This window comes from Pimephales promelas, chromosome 15, assembly GCF_988280905.1.
Source record: "Pimephales promelas chromosome 15, fPimPro1.hap1.1, whole genome shotgun sequence".
Lineage (NCBI taxonomy): Eukaryota > Metazoa > Chordata > Actinopteri > Cypriniformes > Leuciscidae > Pimephales > Pimephales promelas.
In genome coordinates, this window is record NC_142783.1 from 35,344,028 (window position 1) to 35,364,623 (window position 20,596).

The following is a 20,596-nucleotide window of genomic DNA, read 5'->3' on the forward strand; positions in this document are numbered from 1 at the left end:
GATGTGAGTTTTAAAGTCTCGATACGATCCAGCCGAGGAATAAGAGTCTGATCTAGACAAGACAGCCGACATTTAGAAAAAAATACACATTTATATACTTTTAACCACTAATGCTGGTCTTGCACGAGCTGTTATGCGACACACATTACGAAAGGTCAAGCGTGACGTAGGCGTAAGAACCGACCCAGGGTTTACAAACCGAACCTGCAAAGACCAAGTCAAAATAAATAAAAGGTAGATCAGTGTTGGACGATTTTGTTGTTGGAGAAAATGAGATTGACCTTTCAACCTGATTACGTAATGCGTGAATTTGTGGGCGTGCAAGACCAGTATTAGTGGTTAAAAGTATATAAATGTGTATTTTGTTCTAAATGTGGGCTGGTTTGTCTAGATCAGACTCTTATTCCTCGGCTGGATCGTGTCGAGACTTTGAAACTCACATCTGGACCCGTTGGACCCCACTGAAGTCACTATATGGAGAAATCCTGGAGTGTGTTCCTCGAAGTTCTTCGACAGACACGGATATCTCTTGAATGATGTGGGGTGAATAAATTATCAGGAAATTTTTATTCAAAAATGATCTACTCTTTAAATGCTTTTTTTCTGCGGACGCTTTTGAACTCGTATATTCAGGGGTCTTAATTTATTTTACTGCAGTGAGCTTTTGGTTAACAGGTGAATGGTGCGATCATTTTTTTAGTCATTACATTATCAGTTTGGATTTCAGGTTTTGCTTCGTTTGGTTTGAAAGCCGAACTCAAATGCATGAGCAGCGAAACATTTCCGACCCATCCTGTGATTTTTTTAGATCTCGAACTGATTGCACTCTAGCCTTGATACTGATCTTGTTTGAGTGTTTTGCTGTAAGTGAAAAGACGAGTCTATGAAAGTTATTCGTGTCTGTGAGAATAGATCATAATTGTGTTTAGAGTGAAAATGGATGCTTGTGAATTAGATTGGAATTGGAAGGTGTCTTAATATTTACCTTTATTTATATATTGTAAGGCCTTAAAGACAACATTCAAGGTGCAACTCAAGGAAATGTGTGTTATGTTAAGCAGTATTATGGTCATATGTGATCCTCAATGCTGTTATTTTTCACTTGTTTGTAAACATGTTTTGCTTTTTGTGCCAACTAAACTCTGTTTAACTGATGTTTTTGAAGTTTCTTTCTTCACCACCTGGTGGCGCACTTTGTTCAACAGGGCCATGGTTCAGTCAGTATTAAAGTTCATTAGTCTATGGCATATTTTGAATGATTCGTCTGCAAAACATCCGCATTTTACTAATAATGCACTAAACAGAGAGATCACTGACTTTATTGTTTACTATACTACAAGAGTTTGATGATTTCACATAAAGTAAACAATTTTGGAATTAATGAAAAGGGTTAAAATTTCAGATAGTTTTAAAGCATTGCATTTGTTATATTTTGGCGCTGTTGCTACCAAAACATTTAACAGGGTTTGTACATGGTGCTTGAAGTACTTGAATTTGGCATTTTTATAAATGGAAGTCCTGTAAAACTTTTAAAAACAGCCATTGAATTGAACTTTTTTTTTTTTTTTAGCTAAAAAACAAACTAATCTGAGATGTAGGGTTATGAGCATGATATTAAGTTTATAATAAGTAGGCTATGTAATACAGCTTTCATTCTTCAGGTCAATCATATATTCATGGAAAAATCAGTTTTAATAAGGAAGTTTAAGGATAGTATCCCATGCCTGGCAGCGCTGGTTAATGGATTGATCTCTATGAAGTGAGAGATAACACGCACACACACACACACACACACACACACACACACACACACACACACACACATATATATATATATATATATATATATATATATATATATATATATATAATAGAGGAAAAAAGTCTTTAAAAGTCCTGGAATTTCATTTTACAGAATCTGTACGAACCCTGACTTAACAAGACCAAAGTTGTATAATTTTCTCCTGCCAGAACAAACACTTAAGGTCAATATATTCATAAAATCCATGTGTAGGAGGAGTTTTGTGTTTCAGCTGTAAACGCCATTAAAATGTCTTGATGATTAATCAGGATCCTTCACAGGAAAACTTACCTTTATTTTTTTTAGGACAAGCACTCTGTAATGTAATCCTCCAAATCCGTATTAGATCCTTAATTCTCCTCTGTGTCATCAACATTTACTGATCTACATAACAACTAGACAGGATTAAACCTGATATGATAGCAAGCTAGTTTCATTTCTGAGGGAATCTGTGGATCATTTTCCCCTGGAGACAAATCCATACAGACCCAAACACAACTGAGGGTTTGATATTCTGACGCTTTCATCTCCATTTGAGGGGATTTGGAAGGAATTTGGCCTTGAGAAAAACAGAAGACAAAAGACTTTACTACATTTGAGCTTATTAGATGTTTTTACATGGCTCGTGACATGTATACGTGTTAGAAACAATGGATGAAAAACGACAGTACATTCATTTTTGTGGTCAGTTGTTTTGTAGCCAAGAAAGAGGATGAATGAGAAACACATGCCGAGAATAAACTGACGTAACACTCCGACTCTAAACAATTATCAACTGAATTAATGTGTGCGAATCGATCAATTCAGAGCAGATGTATTGTTAAAAAGTGGACTATAGTGAAATACATTAAAAGCAGATTATTTCTTTCCTTAAGGATTGATTTATTTATAAAAAAAAATAAAAAAAAATCAAATATAGATTCTGTCGTCATTTACTCACCGTTGATGTCGTTCTTCTGAGGGGAAAAATATGTGCCAGCTCCTCGTTTCCATTAAATTACATTGAATAGACACGTTGACAACAAAAAAATATAATAAATGTATCATAAACTCAGTACGCGACTCATATTATATTAATATAATTTAGTCAATTAACGTTAATAGTTTTGTGTGAAACCAGATTAGAGTAACGGTAGCCGTCAAATCTTCGCGCTGGTGATAAATTCAAATTTGGCGCCTTTTGGACTCTAATTTGACGTCCATAGGTTCTCGCGTGTCACGTGACTGACAGAAGAGGTTTTTGTTTAAATTGTCATACAGAATTTATTGAATGAAAGATTTTTGTTTTTAAATAAATAAGTTGATAAAAAAATACATGGTATTATGTACACTCACATGAAGCTTTGTAGTAATTAAATCATAGTTGTAGAAAATAGTATAGATATTTTCATGAAACCAACATGGATTCAAAATAATTTTAAGAGTTTTTCACTTTTATTCATCTTGGACATCCTTCTTTGCCATTGGCCCATACATTCATACATATTTAACGCATACATGCAGGCACACACACACACACACACACACACACACATATATATATATATAATGCATGAATTCATTATACATACATAGCGCGCCCAGATACATGCATTATATTACATATATATATATATATATATATATATATATATATAATGATTGTGTGAGAGAGTGTGAGTAAGTGTTTGTGAGAGAACAAGTGTGTGTGTATGTGAATCTGTATGTGACAGAGAGAGTTTGAGTGTGTGTGTGTGTAAGAGAGAGAGAAAGAGAGAGTGTGTGTGTGTAAGAGAGAGAGAAAGAGAGAGTGTGTGTATGAGAGAGAGAGTGTGTGTGTGTGTGTGTGTGTGTGTGTGTGGAGTGGGCGGATAGCTCTGATCCTCCTGCGTTGTGTCTGGCTGGAGTGTTTAGAGATGCAGTGCACATGTAAGCAGTCAGAGTGTGTGTGTGTGTGTGTGTGGAACAGATCACAGCTCTTCTCTCCACAAACATCTTCTCTGGCAGAAGCTCTTCAACGCCGACAGGTGAGCGATCTTACACCGTTACTGATCCGCAGTGTGTGTTTGCAGTGTGTGTCCAGCACATTATCTCTACATTCATGCGTTTGGCAGAAGCTTTTATCCAGAGCGACTCGCACGACCTCAGAGCTGCTTCCTCTCCGCGCTCTGCGATACACACACACACTCATAATCTTTATTTTCAGATACCAGTTTATATCAGTACAAATATCTCATAACTCTAAACACGCCTGGACTCTTCATAGCTCTCGTAATTTAATAATATTGATAAATTATTATTAAATGGATGTCATTCAGTACCTAAATATTAAAATTAAGAATATTTGTTATGTAAAATAAATATAATTTGAAGACATTACATTGATTCAATTTGCAGATCTTGTAAAAATTTTCAATGCTAATTTATAAACATTTTTTAATTAAATGCTGTTTGAACTTTGAAGCAACAAATGGCCACGTTCAAATAATGAGATAAAAAGTTGTAATGAGATTAAAGTTAAAATTAGAAGTCATAATTATGAGATTAAAAGTTGAAAATATCATACTAAATCATGAGATAAGTCAAAATTGTCATAATTATGAGATTAAAAAGTTGCAATTATGACAGTCATGAATGATGAGATTAAAAGTCAAAATTGTCATTAAAGTCTCATAATTATTAGATTAAAAATGGGCAATTATGACAAAGTTAAAATTGTGACAGTCATGATTATATTTAAAAAGTTGAAATTGACTTATTTAGAGATAGAAAATTGAAATTATGAAAGTCAAAATAATTGAATATTTCATGACAAGTTTGATTTATTTCATGATGATTTAAGTATGAAAATTTTGAATTCAATCTCATAATTATGACTGTCATAATTTCAACTTTCATTTTATAATTGACTTAGAAAATTGAAATGATGACAGTCTAAATTGTCACAAAAGACTCATGATTATGAGATTAAAAATGTGCAATTATCACAGAAAGTCCAAATTATGGCAGTAATGAACTCCAGCTGATTACAGTACCAGAGCCATCGATGTATTGTAAAGTACAGCATCTGATGACTATGATTACGAGTTGTGATGTGTGACGTTCTCTCGTCAGCGCCGATGGCCTCCAGCGTTCAGATCCTGTGTGTGATCCTGTTCTCCTGGGTTCTGCTCTCGAGTCCGACCGAGTCCAAACGGAACCGAGGCTCGATCCCTCACCCGGACAAGAGCACCCCGAACGAGTCGGACCAGAACCAGAACCAGAACCCTCATCCGAGAGGCAGGAGCCGAGGCTCCGAGGAGGTTCTGGAGTCCAGCCAGGAGGCGCTGCACGTGACCGAGCGCCGGTACCTGAAGCGGGACTGGTGTAAAACCCAGCCGCTCAAACAGACCATCCACGAGGAGGGGTGCGTGAGCCGGACCATCATCAACCGGTTCTGCTACGGCCAGTGCAACTCCTTCTACATCCCGAGACACGTGCGGCGAGAGGAGGGAGCGTTCCGGTCCTGCTCGTTCTGCAAACCCAAACGCTTCACCACCATGAGCTTCACCCTGAACTGCCCCGATCAGCAGCCGCCGACCCGGAAGAAGCGCGTGCAGCGGGTCAAGCAGTGCCGGTGCATCTCCATCGACCTCGACTGAGGGTCTGGGGTCTGGGTCCTGGGTCACTGCAAGAGAAGGAACACAGCAGAACCGGATCTGAACCGGGCCGACAGTAAGAACACAGCAGAACCGGATCTGGACCGGGCCGACAGTAAGAACACAGCAGAACCGAGGAAGAAGCACACGGGACATGCTCTGGGGAATACTGGTTATCACATGAGAAAAGACACCATCATTATGAGATTAAAAAGACAAAATTATGACATCACAAAATTGTGACCTTCAGTCATGATTATAATATTTAGAAAGTTGAAATTGACTGTTATAATATTGAGACAGAAAATTGAAATTATGACAGTCAAATTTTGTGACACAATACACAAAGTCAATTATAGACTGAGATAAAAAGTCAAAATTGTCAAACTATGTCAAAACTGCTATATGAGTCATAATTATGAGATTAAAAAGTCAATATTATGACAAAGTCGAAAAATGACAGAACACTGATCACATGGGAAAACACATGGTTATGACACACTAAATCATAATGAGATAAATCGTTGAAATTTACTGTCATAATTTTGAGATGGAAAATTAAAATGATGGCAGTTAAAATTGTCACACACTAATAAGTAAATTATGAGATAAAAAGTTGAAAATGTCATACTAAAAATGAAAATTGTCAATTATCAGATAAAAAAAGTCATAATGAGATTAAAAAGTTGACATTTTAAGTCATAATTGATCAAAAGCAGAAATCTGTCATAATTGAACTTGTGTCATTTTATGTTTCATAATTGCACCCATTTACACACAAAATTAATCAGTTTGACTTTTTATGTCGTAATTCTAACTTTCTAAATCAGACTTTTAACTTAGAATTTCATAATTTCAACGAACAAAAGCATGATTATTGTGGCATATGTGTCATAAATGTGCTTCCATAAGTAGCACACACCTCAATATTAGCTTTCACAACTCATTTTCCAGTTTATCAGATTGTGTTAAACATGTCTGAGCTTCTACGCATGAAAAGCATCTTCATCTTAATCTTTAGTTTTAAACAACACTTTATGATTATTAATCATGCAGAGATGCATGGAGGATTTCTACTCTGATTGATTTATGCAGGACTGATTTCTGCATGCCATATGCTTCAGTTGATGAGATCATGCTTGTTATTAACCCACATAACCGAGAATATCTCCACGTCTACAGGTCAACTCAACTAATTAGAATATCGTGCAAAAGTTATGATTGTGATGATGATGAAAACCCCAAATTCAACATCTCAGAAAATTAGAATATTACATAATACAGAAATGTCGGCCCTCTGAGAAGTCTAATAGTTATACACTAAATATCTTAGTTTCATCTTTTAAGTTGATTTAACGAAACACATGACCTGTTGCACGATACGCTAGTGTTTCAGGACGGATAGTTTCCACTATGTGGAACGACTTTATTTAATGTGACGGAACGAGACACTGTTATTCATGTTTCTGCTGGATTGAGTTTCTTCATCGATTCCTCTATTTATAATATCAGATTATAGTTGTGAAACCCAAAGTTATCACACATGGTGGTTTAAGTTGTACAGATGCTGTGTATAATGTTGTGGATAGATGGCTTGTATGAAGATCATATTAATAAAAGATCAAACTTTTACACCTGTATCTCTTTCTCAAATGCTTCAACCACATTATGTCTGTCTAATTATGAAAAATTATGTCGTTTAGAAACGAATATTGCATTATTGAAACACTGACAGATGATGTAAATGTGATAAGCATCATTTCATTGGTCAAATGTGATTTTGAATGTAAACTTTCATTATAAGATGAAAAAAAAATTCAGAAGACACATTTTCTTTGAATTTTGACAATCTTTCAAACCTTTAGGATAAAGTTTATTGCACCTAATAAATGAAAAGTCTCACAAAAAAAAGTCAATTAAAATCAGAAATATCTGACGTTCCAGGAGTTTGACAGTGGAAACACATTCAGGCTTGTCTTAAAATAACTGGATAAATTAAAGAATTCACCATTTATAAACATCCTTAAATCCCTCTCACTATTACACATATTCCTTAAATAAACCTTCCTCCTGTGCATAAATCGGGCTTCGAGTCGCTCATTCACTCATCTACACACATCAAATATACAGAACACTGAAATATGATTCATTTCTCATCATGTTCTCAAATAAAAAAGCTCATTGCAAATGTACATGATTCACTTTTCTAAACGCAGGATATTGCATAGTGTGTAAAAGTGCGTCACACAGAAGGAAAGTGTGTGAACCCGACGGCGTGCGAGTGATTGTCTCTTCCAGCGCACACACACACACTTCACATGTTTTAGTATAAAACAGAAGCGACTCACTCAGTGGCGTTTGGCGAGTGTGAGGCACGGCTGTGTGTTTGAGAAGAGTGTGTCCCGGTCCTGCTGTCGCTGATCTGAGGTCAGCAGCGCTTCAGACGGACGGCACGCCGGCTTCTTTCTTACGCAGTCGCTCTTTCTGTCAAACACATTCCAGAACTTACTTACATCTGCATCAATGCACTTTAATACAGAAGGTGTACGTGTGTTTCATCAGTTCATGCATTCGTGGAAATTAAACCTGCTGTAGGCATAATTCAATAAAACTAAGATCAAAAATATCTGGAGAATTCAAGGATCTGAAAGCAGAAATATCATTTATTTACTAGAGAAATATATTACAATAGTTAATAACTATCTAAATATTAAGATACATATATATATATATATATATATATATATAATTATAATTAAATATATACTAAAAATAATGTATGAAAATAAAATTATGTAAAATTAAACAGACAAAATTAAGTTAAGATAAAATAATGTATATATACAATTTCATCTAATTAGAATGTGTGAAAAATAATCTAAAATTATAATTATAGTGGTTAAAAACTGAAAAAAAAATTAGATAAAATACAAATATTTATTTGAATATATCAACTGAGAACAATAATATAATTAAAATAAATAAATATGTAATTAAAATAATGTATTAAAATAAAATAAACAATATATATATAAATAAAAAGTTGTTTAATTAAACTGAAAACTGAAAAAAATTATTATAATAAAAATTAAATTATGACAATAATATCTAATTAGCATAATAGATGAATGTTATAATTATGAAAAATAAGATCACTTAAATTATAAAATCACTTAAATTATCTAATACACCTGGCATTATAAAGAGAAAACAAATATTTTAAGAGTTTTTTAAAAACTTGTTTAAAACTAATAATTCTATTGTCCTTAAATCAGGCAAATAACAAACTGAAACCAATAAACAGTCTTTCTTCACACATAATAACCATAAAAGTGTACTTGATGTCCAGTATTTCCCAGTCTCTGCTGTTATTCACTTCCAGAGCTTCTGGCTCACAGAGACTTGCTTTTGATCAAACTCGTGTGTGTGTGTGTGTGTGTGTGTGTGTGTGTGTGTGCGTGTGTGACTATTAAAGCACATTATCCTTCAGAATCTGAAGATCTTCCTGCCGGTGTTGGATTTACATGAGAATGAACACGTGTGTTATGATTAATGTCATAAACTCGTGTAAACAGCTGTACACATGTGAGGAAGAGTGTGTGTGTGTGTGTGTTTTCTCACCAGGCTGTTTTCATTGATCTTCTTCGTCTCCACTTTCTTCTCGGCTGTGATTTTTTTGACTGTTTTCTGAGCTTCTTTGAGTCTAAAATGAAAGAGAATGAAATGAAAGGATTAATTCAGCAAAAACACAAACCCTTCTGTCATCATTTACTCACTAAAACCTGTGTGTGTTACTTCTGATCAACACAAAACACACTTTTTCCTCGCAATGTGAATGAATGTTTGTTCCAAGTCGACTTTTCCTATTATACGAGTTGATTTTTTGTGCTGTGAGAAATGTTGAAGCTGTCGGACTAATGCTGGTTTGGCTGTAAAAATATGCGAATGGAAATATGTGAATGTGTATTTGCCAAATGAATATAAAAATAATATATATCATATATCATATATAATAATATATGAATAATATTAATGTCTAAAAATAAGCACGGTTTGACCGTTATGAAGACACAAGGAGCATCAAAGAGAAGCGCTCGAGGTCCGACACACTGACACACTTTATGACATCCCTCGGCTTTTCCTGTGCGCGCGTGTGTGTGTGTGTGTTAAACACACTGGTGTCCCTCACCTCTCGCTGGAGATGCGCTTGTTCTCGCGGGTCCAGCTGCTCTTAAAGTCGTTGCAGAACTCGTACCAGAGCATGAACACGTAGTTCGGGGAGACGTCCTTCTCGCCAGACTTAGGCTTGAGCCCGAAGAACGCCACCGTGTCCTGGAAACTACAGGGACACACACACGACATCTCATCACACACACAGCTCTGTTCTCGGAAAGAAATGAAAAGATGCAATACACTCAAACGAGCGTTTTCTGTGAAGCTGCTTCACAATCTATTGTGAATATCTATTGAATATAATTACTGTGATACTGCGAAACTGATCAAACTCAATAATCCTGAACATTTCAATCAATCAATCAATCAATCAATCAATCAATCAACCATTCTATCCATCTATCGATCCATCCATCCATCCATCCATCCATCCATCTATATTAATAAAATAGACATAATTTTATTCATGCACAATATATTTTCTGATTTCCCTAAATCAAAAGACAAAAATCTTCCCATGATTCTGCTGATTGACAGATCAAATCATTGCATAAAATGTGAAAAGAGCGTGTGACTCTATGTGGACCAAAACACAGAAATTCCATCATAATTTGAAATTAATGTTATAATCTTTAATAAATATTCTCTAAGAATCAGATCAGATCCTACCGGATAAACTGAAATCTGGAAGAATGAGCCGTTTCGTATTTGATTGGTTCAAAATGATAATTAGAAGTTAGAGTTTATAATGTGCTCATTATAAATGCAGAGCAGGAGTGTAAGTGTGTGTGTGTGTGTGTGTGCGTGTGTGTATGTGTGTGTGTGTGTGTGTGTGTGTGTGTGTGTGTGTGTGTGTGTGTGTGTGTGTGTGTGTGTGTGTGTGTGTGTGTGTGTGTGTGTGTGTGTGTGTGTGTGTGTGACGCGTGATGACCAGATTTAGTCCCGCTCTGGGTAACACAGCATGAAGAGAAACCCAAACACAAAGTGGCATTAGTGGTGGAAGATCACGTTCAGTGGCCGCAAATCAAGCCAACCGTGAGATTAACGACACCGTGTGACGGATCACACACACATGAACCGCGGACACACTCAACGGAGCAGCGCGCGGGAGTGTGTCAGCGCTGGACGCTGCAAAAACAGCAGTTACTAGACAAATATATTACAGTTTTTAGACTGTGCAAACTTTATATTCTCTCCCCCACTCTAACCCCTCTCTCTCACACACACACACACACACACCGCACTGATTTATCCAGTACATCTCTGAACTGTTTTCACAGCATCAGCGTGTGATTTGAGCATTAAGCAGGAAATGCATGAAACATGCAGTGATTTCTGGCTGTCAATCAGTCCAACTCCTCATCTCACACACACACACACACACACACACACACACGTCCCGATCGTTCGCCTCGTGTGTGACTCAGAAAGCCAGTAGATCATCCGCAGTGATTCTCAGCTCTTGTAAGATCAAAGGCGTGATCGTGTTCAGCAGGTTTGCTGCGGGGAGAAGTGTGTAAAGGTGCCGGCCCTCGGGTCGGGACACATGTGGACGCCCACCCAGATCCCGAATCCATCACCCGCGGGTCACTTTAACGAGGTGCGTCCATGGGAACTCTGGGAAAGCCACACTTTTCTCTGGGACCAAATTAAAGGGAAATTAAAGGAGTTTGTGGCTGCCAGGCTCTTTTGATCAATATTGGCCAATTCAACACCTTCATTAAGGTGGAGTCAAGCGTGGAGTCCATGTGCGGGATTCTCTCCAGGGAAGAGCTTCAGACGCTGACATCTGCACTTTATACCCAGACAAACATAACATGTTCTCAGTACGTTTTGCATTCCCATTAAGTTATGAAAATGTTATTTCTGAATGTTTTTCTGAACATTCCATTTCATCATTCCTCACGCATTATGGGAACGTTACTTTTGAATGTTCTCTGATTGTTACTTTTGAATGTTCTCTGATTGTTACTTTTGAATATTCTCTGATTGTTACTTTTGAATGTTCTCTGATTGTTACTTTTGAATATTCTCTGATTGTTACTTTTGAATGTTCTCTGATTGTTACTTTTGAATATTCTCTGATTGTTACTTTTGAATGTTCTCTGATTGTTACTTTTGAATATTCTCTGATTGTTACTTTTGAATGTTCTCTGATTGTTACTTTTGAATATTCTCTGATTGTTACTTTTGAATGTTCTCTGATTGTTACTTTTGAATATTCTCTAATTGTTACTTTTGAATGTTCTCTAATTGTAAATTTTGAATGTTCTCTGATTATTACTTTTGAATGTTCTCTGATTGTAAATTTTGAATGTTCTCTGATTATTACTTTTGAATGTTCTCTGATTGTAAATTTTGAATGTTCTCTGATTGTTACTTTTGAATGTTCTGATTATTACTTTTGAATGTTCTCTAATTGTAAATTTTGAATGTTCTCTGAATGTTACTTTTGAATGTTCTCTAATTGTAAATTTTGAATGTTCTCTAATTGTTACTTTTGAATGTTCTCTAATTGTTACTTTTGAATGTTCTCTGATTGTTACTTTTGAATATTCTCTGATTGTTACTTTTGAATGTTCTCTAATTGTTACTTTTGAATGTTCTCTAATTGTTACTTTTGAATGTTCTCTAATTGTTACTTTTGAATGTTCTCTGAATGTTACTTTTGAATGTTCTCTAATTGTTACTTTTGAATGTTCTCTAATTGTTACTTTTGAATGTTCTCTAATTGTTACTTTTGAATGTTCTCTAATTGTTACTTTTGAATGTTCTCTAATTGTTACTTTTGAATGTTCTCTAATTGTTACTTTTGAATGTTCTCTGAATGTTACTTTTGAATGTTCTCTAATTGTTACTTTTGAATGTTCTCTAATTGTTACTTTGAATGTTCTCTAATTGTTACTTTTGAATGTTCTCTAATTGTTACTTTTGAATGTTCTCTGATTGTTACTTTTGAATATTCTCTAATTGTTACTTTTGAATGTTCTCTAATTGTTACTTTTGAATGTTCTCTAATTGTTACTTTTGAATGTTCTCTAATTGTTACTTTTGAATGTTCTCTAATTGTTACTTTTGAATGTTCTCTAATTGTTACTTTTGAATGTTCTCTGAATGTTACTTTTGAATGTTCTCTGAATGTTACTTTTGAATGTTCTCTAATTGTTACTTTTGAATGTTCTCTGATTGTAAATTTTGAATGTTCTCTAATTGTTACTTTTGAATGTTCTCTAATTGTTACTTTTGAATGTTCTCTAATTGTTACTTTTGAATGATCTCAAACAAACATTTGCTACTTTAAAAAATGTTAGATGAACATCCAACTGAACCTTTCAGAAAAAAACAAAACGATATATATATATATATAAATAATGTTTTGTGCCAATGTTCTGAGAACATATTTAAAGATAACTCTTAACGATTATCGTTACTGGAAGAACATTTGTTCATAACTTCTTGTACTGAGAACGGTCCCTGTTAGCTGGAAGTCATTTCTTTATTCTGTGTGTGCATGTTCTGCGTCTTATTTATTTCATTTCACTTTGTTTTGTTTCGGGTTACAAAAAAACTCTCAAATCTAAACAAGGAAAAATAATCAATATGCTTTGTTTGTCCTTTTCCCCCCTCTATGAAAAGTTCCAGATATTTTCCGTCGTGCAGCATCTGGCAGTCGAACGCTTGCACATAAATCAGCGCACACAGCTCACAGTGTTTCTGTCGGGAGTCTGACACGCTCAAATACACATGATAAGACCACATGATAACACAACGCTCCTCCAGAAACATCCGTCACGACGCTCACGCTTCAGAAACACACCTGCTGCTCACACATCAAACAATCCCAGAATGCATCAGAAACAAATCTGAGTCATTCAAGAGTTCGGGTTCATCAAGGACGCATTAAATCGATCAAAAGTCAATTTCAAACAAATGTTGTTTTTCTAGAACATTCTATTAATCACAAAATCCTGAAAATTAAATGCATCAGTTTTCACAAAAATATGAAAGTGTTTTCAACACTGATAATAATCATAAATGTTTGTTGATCATCAGATCCTCATATTAGAGTGATTTGTGAAGGGTCACGTGACACTGAAGACTGGAGTAATGATTGATTTGATCACAGGAATAATTTACACTTTACTATATAATCACATAGAGAACAGATGATTTTCACTGGAGTCATTTTTGATTAGTCTAATAATCTAAACCTCTATAGATTTGTAGTTTTTAATCACTTTTTATTCATGTTTGTAGTTCCTCCTCCAAAGCGCAGTGGATTGTGGGTAATATCAGCTGTTATCGGAGACGGATCCACACTTTGAAAACCCACTGGGAATAGTGGAGCATCTGGGACTCCACACAGTGCTTTGAGACGCACTTATTCTAATCTCACACACTGTTTAGGACGGATAGTGAACATGGAGACGCAGTGTGTGTGTCCTGAAGGTGTTTCATACCTGTCCTGTGCCGCCCGCAGCCGGTCGTCTTCACACGCGTGCTCGGACTGTGCTGTGGACGAAACACATCACAGATGCTGATGAAAACATGAAACTTTCAATTCAGTCAATTCAGACTTTTTCCTCAGAACTGTGAACTGACAATTGCGAGAAAATTGTGAGCTTTGTGGTGGCGATTTGAGTACCCGGAGAAGTGCTATATAAATGTCACGAATTATTATTATTTGATTTTTTTATTTGGAGGCGGAAACAAGCATCCATCCGTGCGTGTGTGTGTGTGTGAATGTCTATGTGAGAGAGTGAGTGTGTGTGCATACGTACGTGTGTGTGTTGCACTAGTGGCTCCCGTGGAGCTGCTCCATGTAAAAGTGTCTAAATGTAAGGCAGATGTGCGGCGGCCGGGCCGAGGTGCAAGAATTTATCTCAGGCCAGCGCGCCTATGATCTCAGATTTATTGCATTTTCCAGATTCATCCCCTTTTTTTACTATGATGGGGACCTTTCCCACTCCCTGATTTAAGAGCGGGAAGTCTCCGAAACATTGTTCAAAGGCGAGTTTGGGGGTCTTTTGGTGGGGGAGAGTGTGAACAGCGCTTTCTGCTTTCCCCAGCGCGCGCGAGCGTGTGTGTGTGTGTGTGTGTGTGTGTGTGTGTGGCTGATTGTCTCAGGCTAATGAAGACGGGGTGAGCCGTGACCAATGGCGTTGGTCTCAGCAGGGGTGGACTGGCGCCTGTGGTCTCTCTTTGCTGTGTGTGTGTGTGCGCCGCGGAGAGGGATGTGTGAATTTTCTCCTCAGCTCCGTCTGTAAACATGAAACCAGTAGTGGCTAACTAGAAAGTTATGGGACCTGCACGCTGAGAAGGACAATAAACTCAGGCTTTAAAAGCCACTCGCGGCTGCGCTCTCCATAAAGAGCTCGACTCAGGGTTCATTATGGAGTAACACGGATCCCTCGCTTTAAAACACACGTGTGATGGAATCAGACGGACACATCAATCGACTGCGGTTTCTCACGAGTGGATCTCTGCGGTCACACACACACGCGCACGGAAGAGTTCCTGTGCTCATAAAGCTCCACATCAGATCAAACCAAACTCTACATTAGAGCAATAGATCCGCATGTGAACTCAAGAACATGTCCAGCTCATATGTCACCCCTATACACACACACTAATGTGAAATAATGACGCTGGGTGTCAAAATATGTCAAAATACTAATAAGAGATACGATTTAAAAACAGAATTATATCATAACAATTATTAAATGATAAATAATAAAACAATTATGGTTATTAAAGAATCGTGGCTCTATTGGAATCAATAGTGGGAGTTGATTTTGTCCTAAAAATATGACTGATTTTACTAAAAAGCACTAATAGCATTCATTTGTACTTATAAAAATTTACTTTTTTCTTTTGATTTTGGAGTGAAATATTTGCTGGAGACGTTTTCATGAGGTTTACCCACTGTGAGAATTAATGGATGGATGGAGGGATAGAGGGAGGGATGATAGATGGATGGATGAAGGGAGAGATGGATGGAGGGATGGATAGAGGGATGGATGGAGAGATGGATGGAGGGATAGAGGGATGGATGCAGAGATGGATGGAGGGATGATAAATAGATGAAGGGAGAGATGGAGGGAGTGATGTTTCAGTCCCAGTACTGCTGTGCTGGTGAGTTCTCAGAGACTCAGTGATTCAGTGACTCAGAGACTCAGTGATTCAGTGACTCAGTGACTCAGTGACTCAGTGACTCAGAGACTCAGTGATTCAGTGACTCAGAGACTCAGTGATTTAATGACTCAGAGACTCAGAGAGTCAGTGATTCAGTGACTCAGTGCTGCTGGATTGGTTTCGGCTCTGGGTCGACGCTCTTTATGGGAACAGGTCAAAGTTCACCAGCTTTACAGCAAGCAGAACTGCATTCAAATCAAAATGATCCCGTCAGAACCCAGAGGATTTTTACTCGGGATGAGTTCAGGACATTTTTGGGTTCGATTTACTGGAATCTCATTTTCATCAACCAAATATTGATTAATAAATCCCAACATTGATCTTTTAATTCTGTTTTGAGTTATTGTGTGATTAAGACGTCACTAAACCTGATGTACACATCTAATACCCTGCAGCAAGCGACGTTTTTGTCAATGCATATTCTGCATAACTTTATTAAGTTACACAGCGCAGATGATGCTTCTGACTCACCGGTGCTGATGAAGGTCTCCATCTTGTCCTTGAAGGGCTGAAGATGTTCGTCGGATGAGTTCTCACACACTTGCCGAACCTCCTTCACACACTCTGCAGGAGGAACACACGAGCGTCAGTTCTCGCTGTTATATACAGTTATCATCTGGGATATAAATGGGTTATTTTCTTAACCCTCTATCATATTCATTTCAACTAATTTTCTTGTTATTCAGAATAAAACACAATATATTGCACTATAGGAATTATGTTTTTGAGTCACATGGCATTTGAATATTTGAACATCTCTTCTCAGGGGGATTTTTTGAAGCATCTTTGATCAGTAATTTCAATATTTTTATTCACAAATCAACTTTGTCTAACAAAGTGTAACAGTAAATTGAGAAAATATAAGCACTGTAACTGCAGAAATACTGTATTTCCCCATTGGGATTTTTTATGGATAGAAGCATCAACAATACGATTGCAGTTATTTATTTGAAGTGTTTATTGCAGCATGGTTGTGTTTATGTATAAATAACAAATTGATTTCTTCTTTTCAGAAAATGAATACAGCAATATTTAATTCAGCTCTGAGTGAGGATGAGTTCGTCACATGATTGGGGATGAGAGCGATTAAATGATAGCCATCTACTTACTTCTGTTCTGCAACCAAGTAAATAAATCTTTCAATTTCTACAAGAAATGTGCAATTAAATAATTTGGTAGAAAAATATCTTTTGACCATTAATCAAAATTTTTAAAATCTTTTTGGGGATTTGTATGATTGAATCTATTTCATGTAATAAAAACGTATTTATGGTTAGAACACAGAGGATTAGGACAAGACACGCTCTATTGTACTTTTGTTTAGGCGAACGGAAAGAAAAGTTGATTTATTAGCGATTCAGAAATCTCAGAAACAACTTTTCAACATTCATAATGTTTTGTCATAAATGTGTCTTGATCATCAGATCCTCATATTAGAGTGATTTCTGAAGGGTCATGTGACTCTGAAGACTGGAGTAATGATTGATTTGATCACAGGAACACAATCCAACACACACACAGAACAGGACGGTAGTAAGATATCAGCGAGGACGTGAGCTAACGGCTTGTATTAATGAAGCGCAGGTGAGTTCTGCGGATCAGATTACCGGCACATCCATAAACGAGTTAAAGAGAAACATGAGCGAGAGGTGTGTGAGCCTCGCACAGATGACTATCAAAGCGGAGCGCGGAGACGTTAGCGTTCACACAGCGAGAGCCAGAGTGCTTTGATTAGCAGGACTCAGAGCATGCGGATCGTTATCGTCACAGCGAGATCATCTCTGTGACGACACACACGAGCTGACAACAGACACTAAGACTCAAAAGCTTTGGATTAGAAAGATTTCTAATGTTTTTAAAAGAAGTCCAGTAATGCATTTATTTGATTAAAAATACAAACAAAAAACAGTGAAATATGATTATAATGTAAATCATCTGTTTTCTATGTGAATATTCAGTAAAGTGTAATTTATTCCTGTGATCAAATCAATCATTACTCCAGTTTTCAGAGTCACATGACCTTTCAGAAATCACTAAGTTTCTATTCATCAAAGAAATTGTACACAACTGTTTCAACAGTGATAATAATAATCAATGTTTGTTGATCATCAGATCCTCATATTAGAGTGTTTTCTGAAGGGTCATGTGACACTGAAGACTGGGTGTATGAACGGCAGTGTGTGTTACACACGAACCCTCTCGGGCCAGATGCCGGATGGAGTGTGTGTTGTTTGTGCTCAGAGTCTTTGTTGTGCTGCCAAACAACTGCGTTCACACAAACTCAGAGAGCGGAGAGCAATCACTAGGAGACTCTCGGCCTCCTCGCAGAGCCAATGTATGGATATGTTTAGCATTAATGAATCTAGTAAATGCCGGCATGTGTTTATCATTGATCTGGGCTGTTATACGCATTTTTATAAAGCTATGTTTTTATATAGACACGACACTCCTCAAACTTTCACTAAACGGCAATTGATTTGTTCTCTGGAATAACAACATAAAGATTAATCTTTACATAAACTCTACATGAATAAAATAGCTATTTCAAAAAAGTCGCATGAACTTGATTTAATTTTTAGATGCTTATTGTGAATAATTAATATACGCACATGTCAGTGTTATTGATATATATTTGAACAGTTTTGGTTATTTTGAATAAATGTTTCACACTTCAATTGTATTAAAGTTTTTACGTTTTTGTAATTTTTATTACCTGTATTTTTTTTTTTTTTTTTTTAAATATGTCTCTTTTATTAAAAAAAAAAAAATTTATTAGTTTTAGTTATTTTAGTACTTCAGGGCAGCGATTCCCAAACCACTAGTGGTCCGTGAGGGTACTGCAGGTGGGCCGTGAAAAGGCAAAATAAAATATAAAATATTTTACCAATAAATTCCCATTTAAAAAAGTAAAAAGAATATGTAGGCCTATATTTATATAAAATGTAAATTAAATTGTCAAGCTATTGTGTGATTACTAAAATAGGCTAGTGGCGCTCGGCCGTGACGTTCAAGCTCCGTGTCGTCAAAACCACAACACCCGGATCGGTGGATAGCAACAGGTTAGGTGAGCATTTACTTAGTTGTTTGTTTTTAATATTTGTCTATATTAGACAGACGATACAAAGAGGAAGGGAAAGATGTGAAGGGTGACAAAGGAGGATATTACGTTCATCGGGCTGGCAAATACTGTAGACTCCAATGGCTTTTCCTTTTGACAACTTTATTTTCAACCTGGAATAACATTAGGACTGGGTTTTCTTTTAAATGTATAACGTTATAGGGCAAAGGCAAATATGTTCTCAAGTCTACTTTTTGAGGACTTGTAGAACTCTTAAGATTAACATTAATAATCCCCTAAAATCGCTAAAGGTTTTGAAATGCTGACTATATGAAGAGTTCAGATGCAAAAGCCTCTAAGTGCCATTTGAAATTTTCTTCTTTAATGATGATTTTTGTCAAGCTTGTATATTTAAGTTCAGTGATTTCACTTAAATGGCAATGATGATTACCTATTAATTGTTATTTAAGTGAAATTACTGAACTTAAATATACAAGTTCGACAAAAATCATCATTAAAGAAGAAAATTTCAAATGGCATTTAGAGGCTTTTGCATCTGAACTCTTCATATCCAAGTGTTCTTACTGCTGTATAGATTTCATACTCCATTGCTATGAAAATAAGCCTGTTGTTCAAATGAACCTGATTATAATATGTAATAAATATCATAATATGTGTATTATGAGGTGGTCCGTGAAAAATCTTGATTACAAATAGTGGTCCTCACACAAAAAAAGTTTGAAAACCCCTGCTTTAGGGTAAACTAAATGAAAATGAAACAAAACTCGACACCCTCGCCTCATTTAGTATGCGCGTTTCTATGAATATGCAAATGAGCCCCGCCTCCACTCACTTCCGAGCGTGTTTTCGAGACTGTCTTTGACGTTTTCAGTATGACTGTGTGTGATTTACACTGTAGAATGAATTCAAATACAGCACGTGCTCCGGGATACGCAGACCGACTTCATGAGCGTCGGCTCTTCCCACAATGCTTCGGTTCCAGGGAGCATCGCTGTAAGCCTCAGGTAGCGAGCGCTAATACCCGAGAGCAGATTTATCTGGCCGCGCCGGCCTTGGCCCGTCAGAAGCGTAATATATACCGAGCTCTGACAGCGCTCCGAGGTTGTATATAATTGTGGATTATCTAGTGAAATTCTTGGGCTTTGCTCTGATGGAAATGATCCACTGCATGCTATATAAATAACCCAGCAGACAAACGTCTCGTCTCCTGAAAGACTTTCCAAAACATGACGTCTAAAGCCCTGTGAGCCGCAGTTTGTATGCGTGTAAAAGCATGGTTTGGGTTAATTCGCTCTTTCATCATTGGCGGATACCAGGAATGTCTCCATTGTCTCGACTCGTGGCATATGGGCTCCATTGATGCGCCACTTTATAAAATAAACGCAGAGACCGACGTGGAGTAAAATGACACGCAAACACATGCATGTTTTCTTGCTTTGGTGTTTCAATATCTAAACAGTCTTACATCATGAAGCAAAATGACTGCAGATATGGTGTATATGAATTCAAATGACTTCATGAGCGTCGGCTCTTCCCACAATGCTTTGGTTCCACGGATAGTTTTGAGTGTTGTTTTCTGGAAACGAAGAGAACAAATATCTGCCAATGGAGCAAAAAGCATGTTTTTTTTATGACCCCAATGGCAGATATGTGCTCTTGTTTTACAAGCTTCATTTTGATGCATTTATAAGAACATCTTCAAGCAAAATGACTTCGGATATTAAGAATGTT

At 36.6% G+C, this 20,596-nt stretch overlaps 2 protein-coding genes across 3 annotated transcripts in view; one reads left to right on the forward strand and one right to left on the reverse strand.

Annotated features, from left to right (window-relative positions):
• Positions 1-3,645: 3,645 nt before the first annotated feature.
• Positions 3,646-7,050, forward strand: grem1b (gremlin 1b). The gene is made up of 2 exons (XM_039669390.2): positions 3,646-3,807; positions 4,895-7,050. The coding sequence occupies exon 2, from the start codon at positions 4,900-4,902 to the stop codon at positions 5,419-5,421; it is 522 nt and encodes a 173-aa protein (XP_039525324.2). The 5' UTR covers positions 3,646-3,807; positions 4,895-4,899; the 3' UTR covers positions 5,422-7,050.
• A 197-nt stretch (positions 7,051-7,247) lies between these two features.
• LOC120477684 (formin) overlaps positions 7,248-20,596 on the reverse strand; it is a 56,235-nt gene continuing 42,886 nt past the window's right edge. For both annotated transcript variants that reach the window (XM_039669384.2, XM_089120623.1), the window contains 5 exons: positions 16,258-16,350; positions 14,052-14,103; positions 9,608-9,757; positions 9,040-9,121; positions 7,248-7,902 (listed from right to left, as the gene is read on the reverse strand). In XM_039669384.2, the coding sequence (XP_039525318.2) occupies positions 7,858-7,902; positions 9,040-9,121; positions 9,608-9,757; positions 14,052-14,103; positions 16,258-16,350 (422 nt within the window). In that variant the 3' untranslated portion in view covers positions 7,248-7,857. The remainder of the gene's footprint in view (positions 7,903-9,039; positions 9,122-9,607; positions 9,758-14,051; positions 14,104-16,257; positions 16,351-20,596) is intronic.

What these genes read in the sequence shown, in the direction of transcription:
- grem1b (XM_039669390.2), top strand. Translation starts at nt 4,900, where the DNA reads ATGGCCTCCAGCGTTCAGATCCTGTGTGTGATCCTGTTCTCCTGGGTT.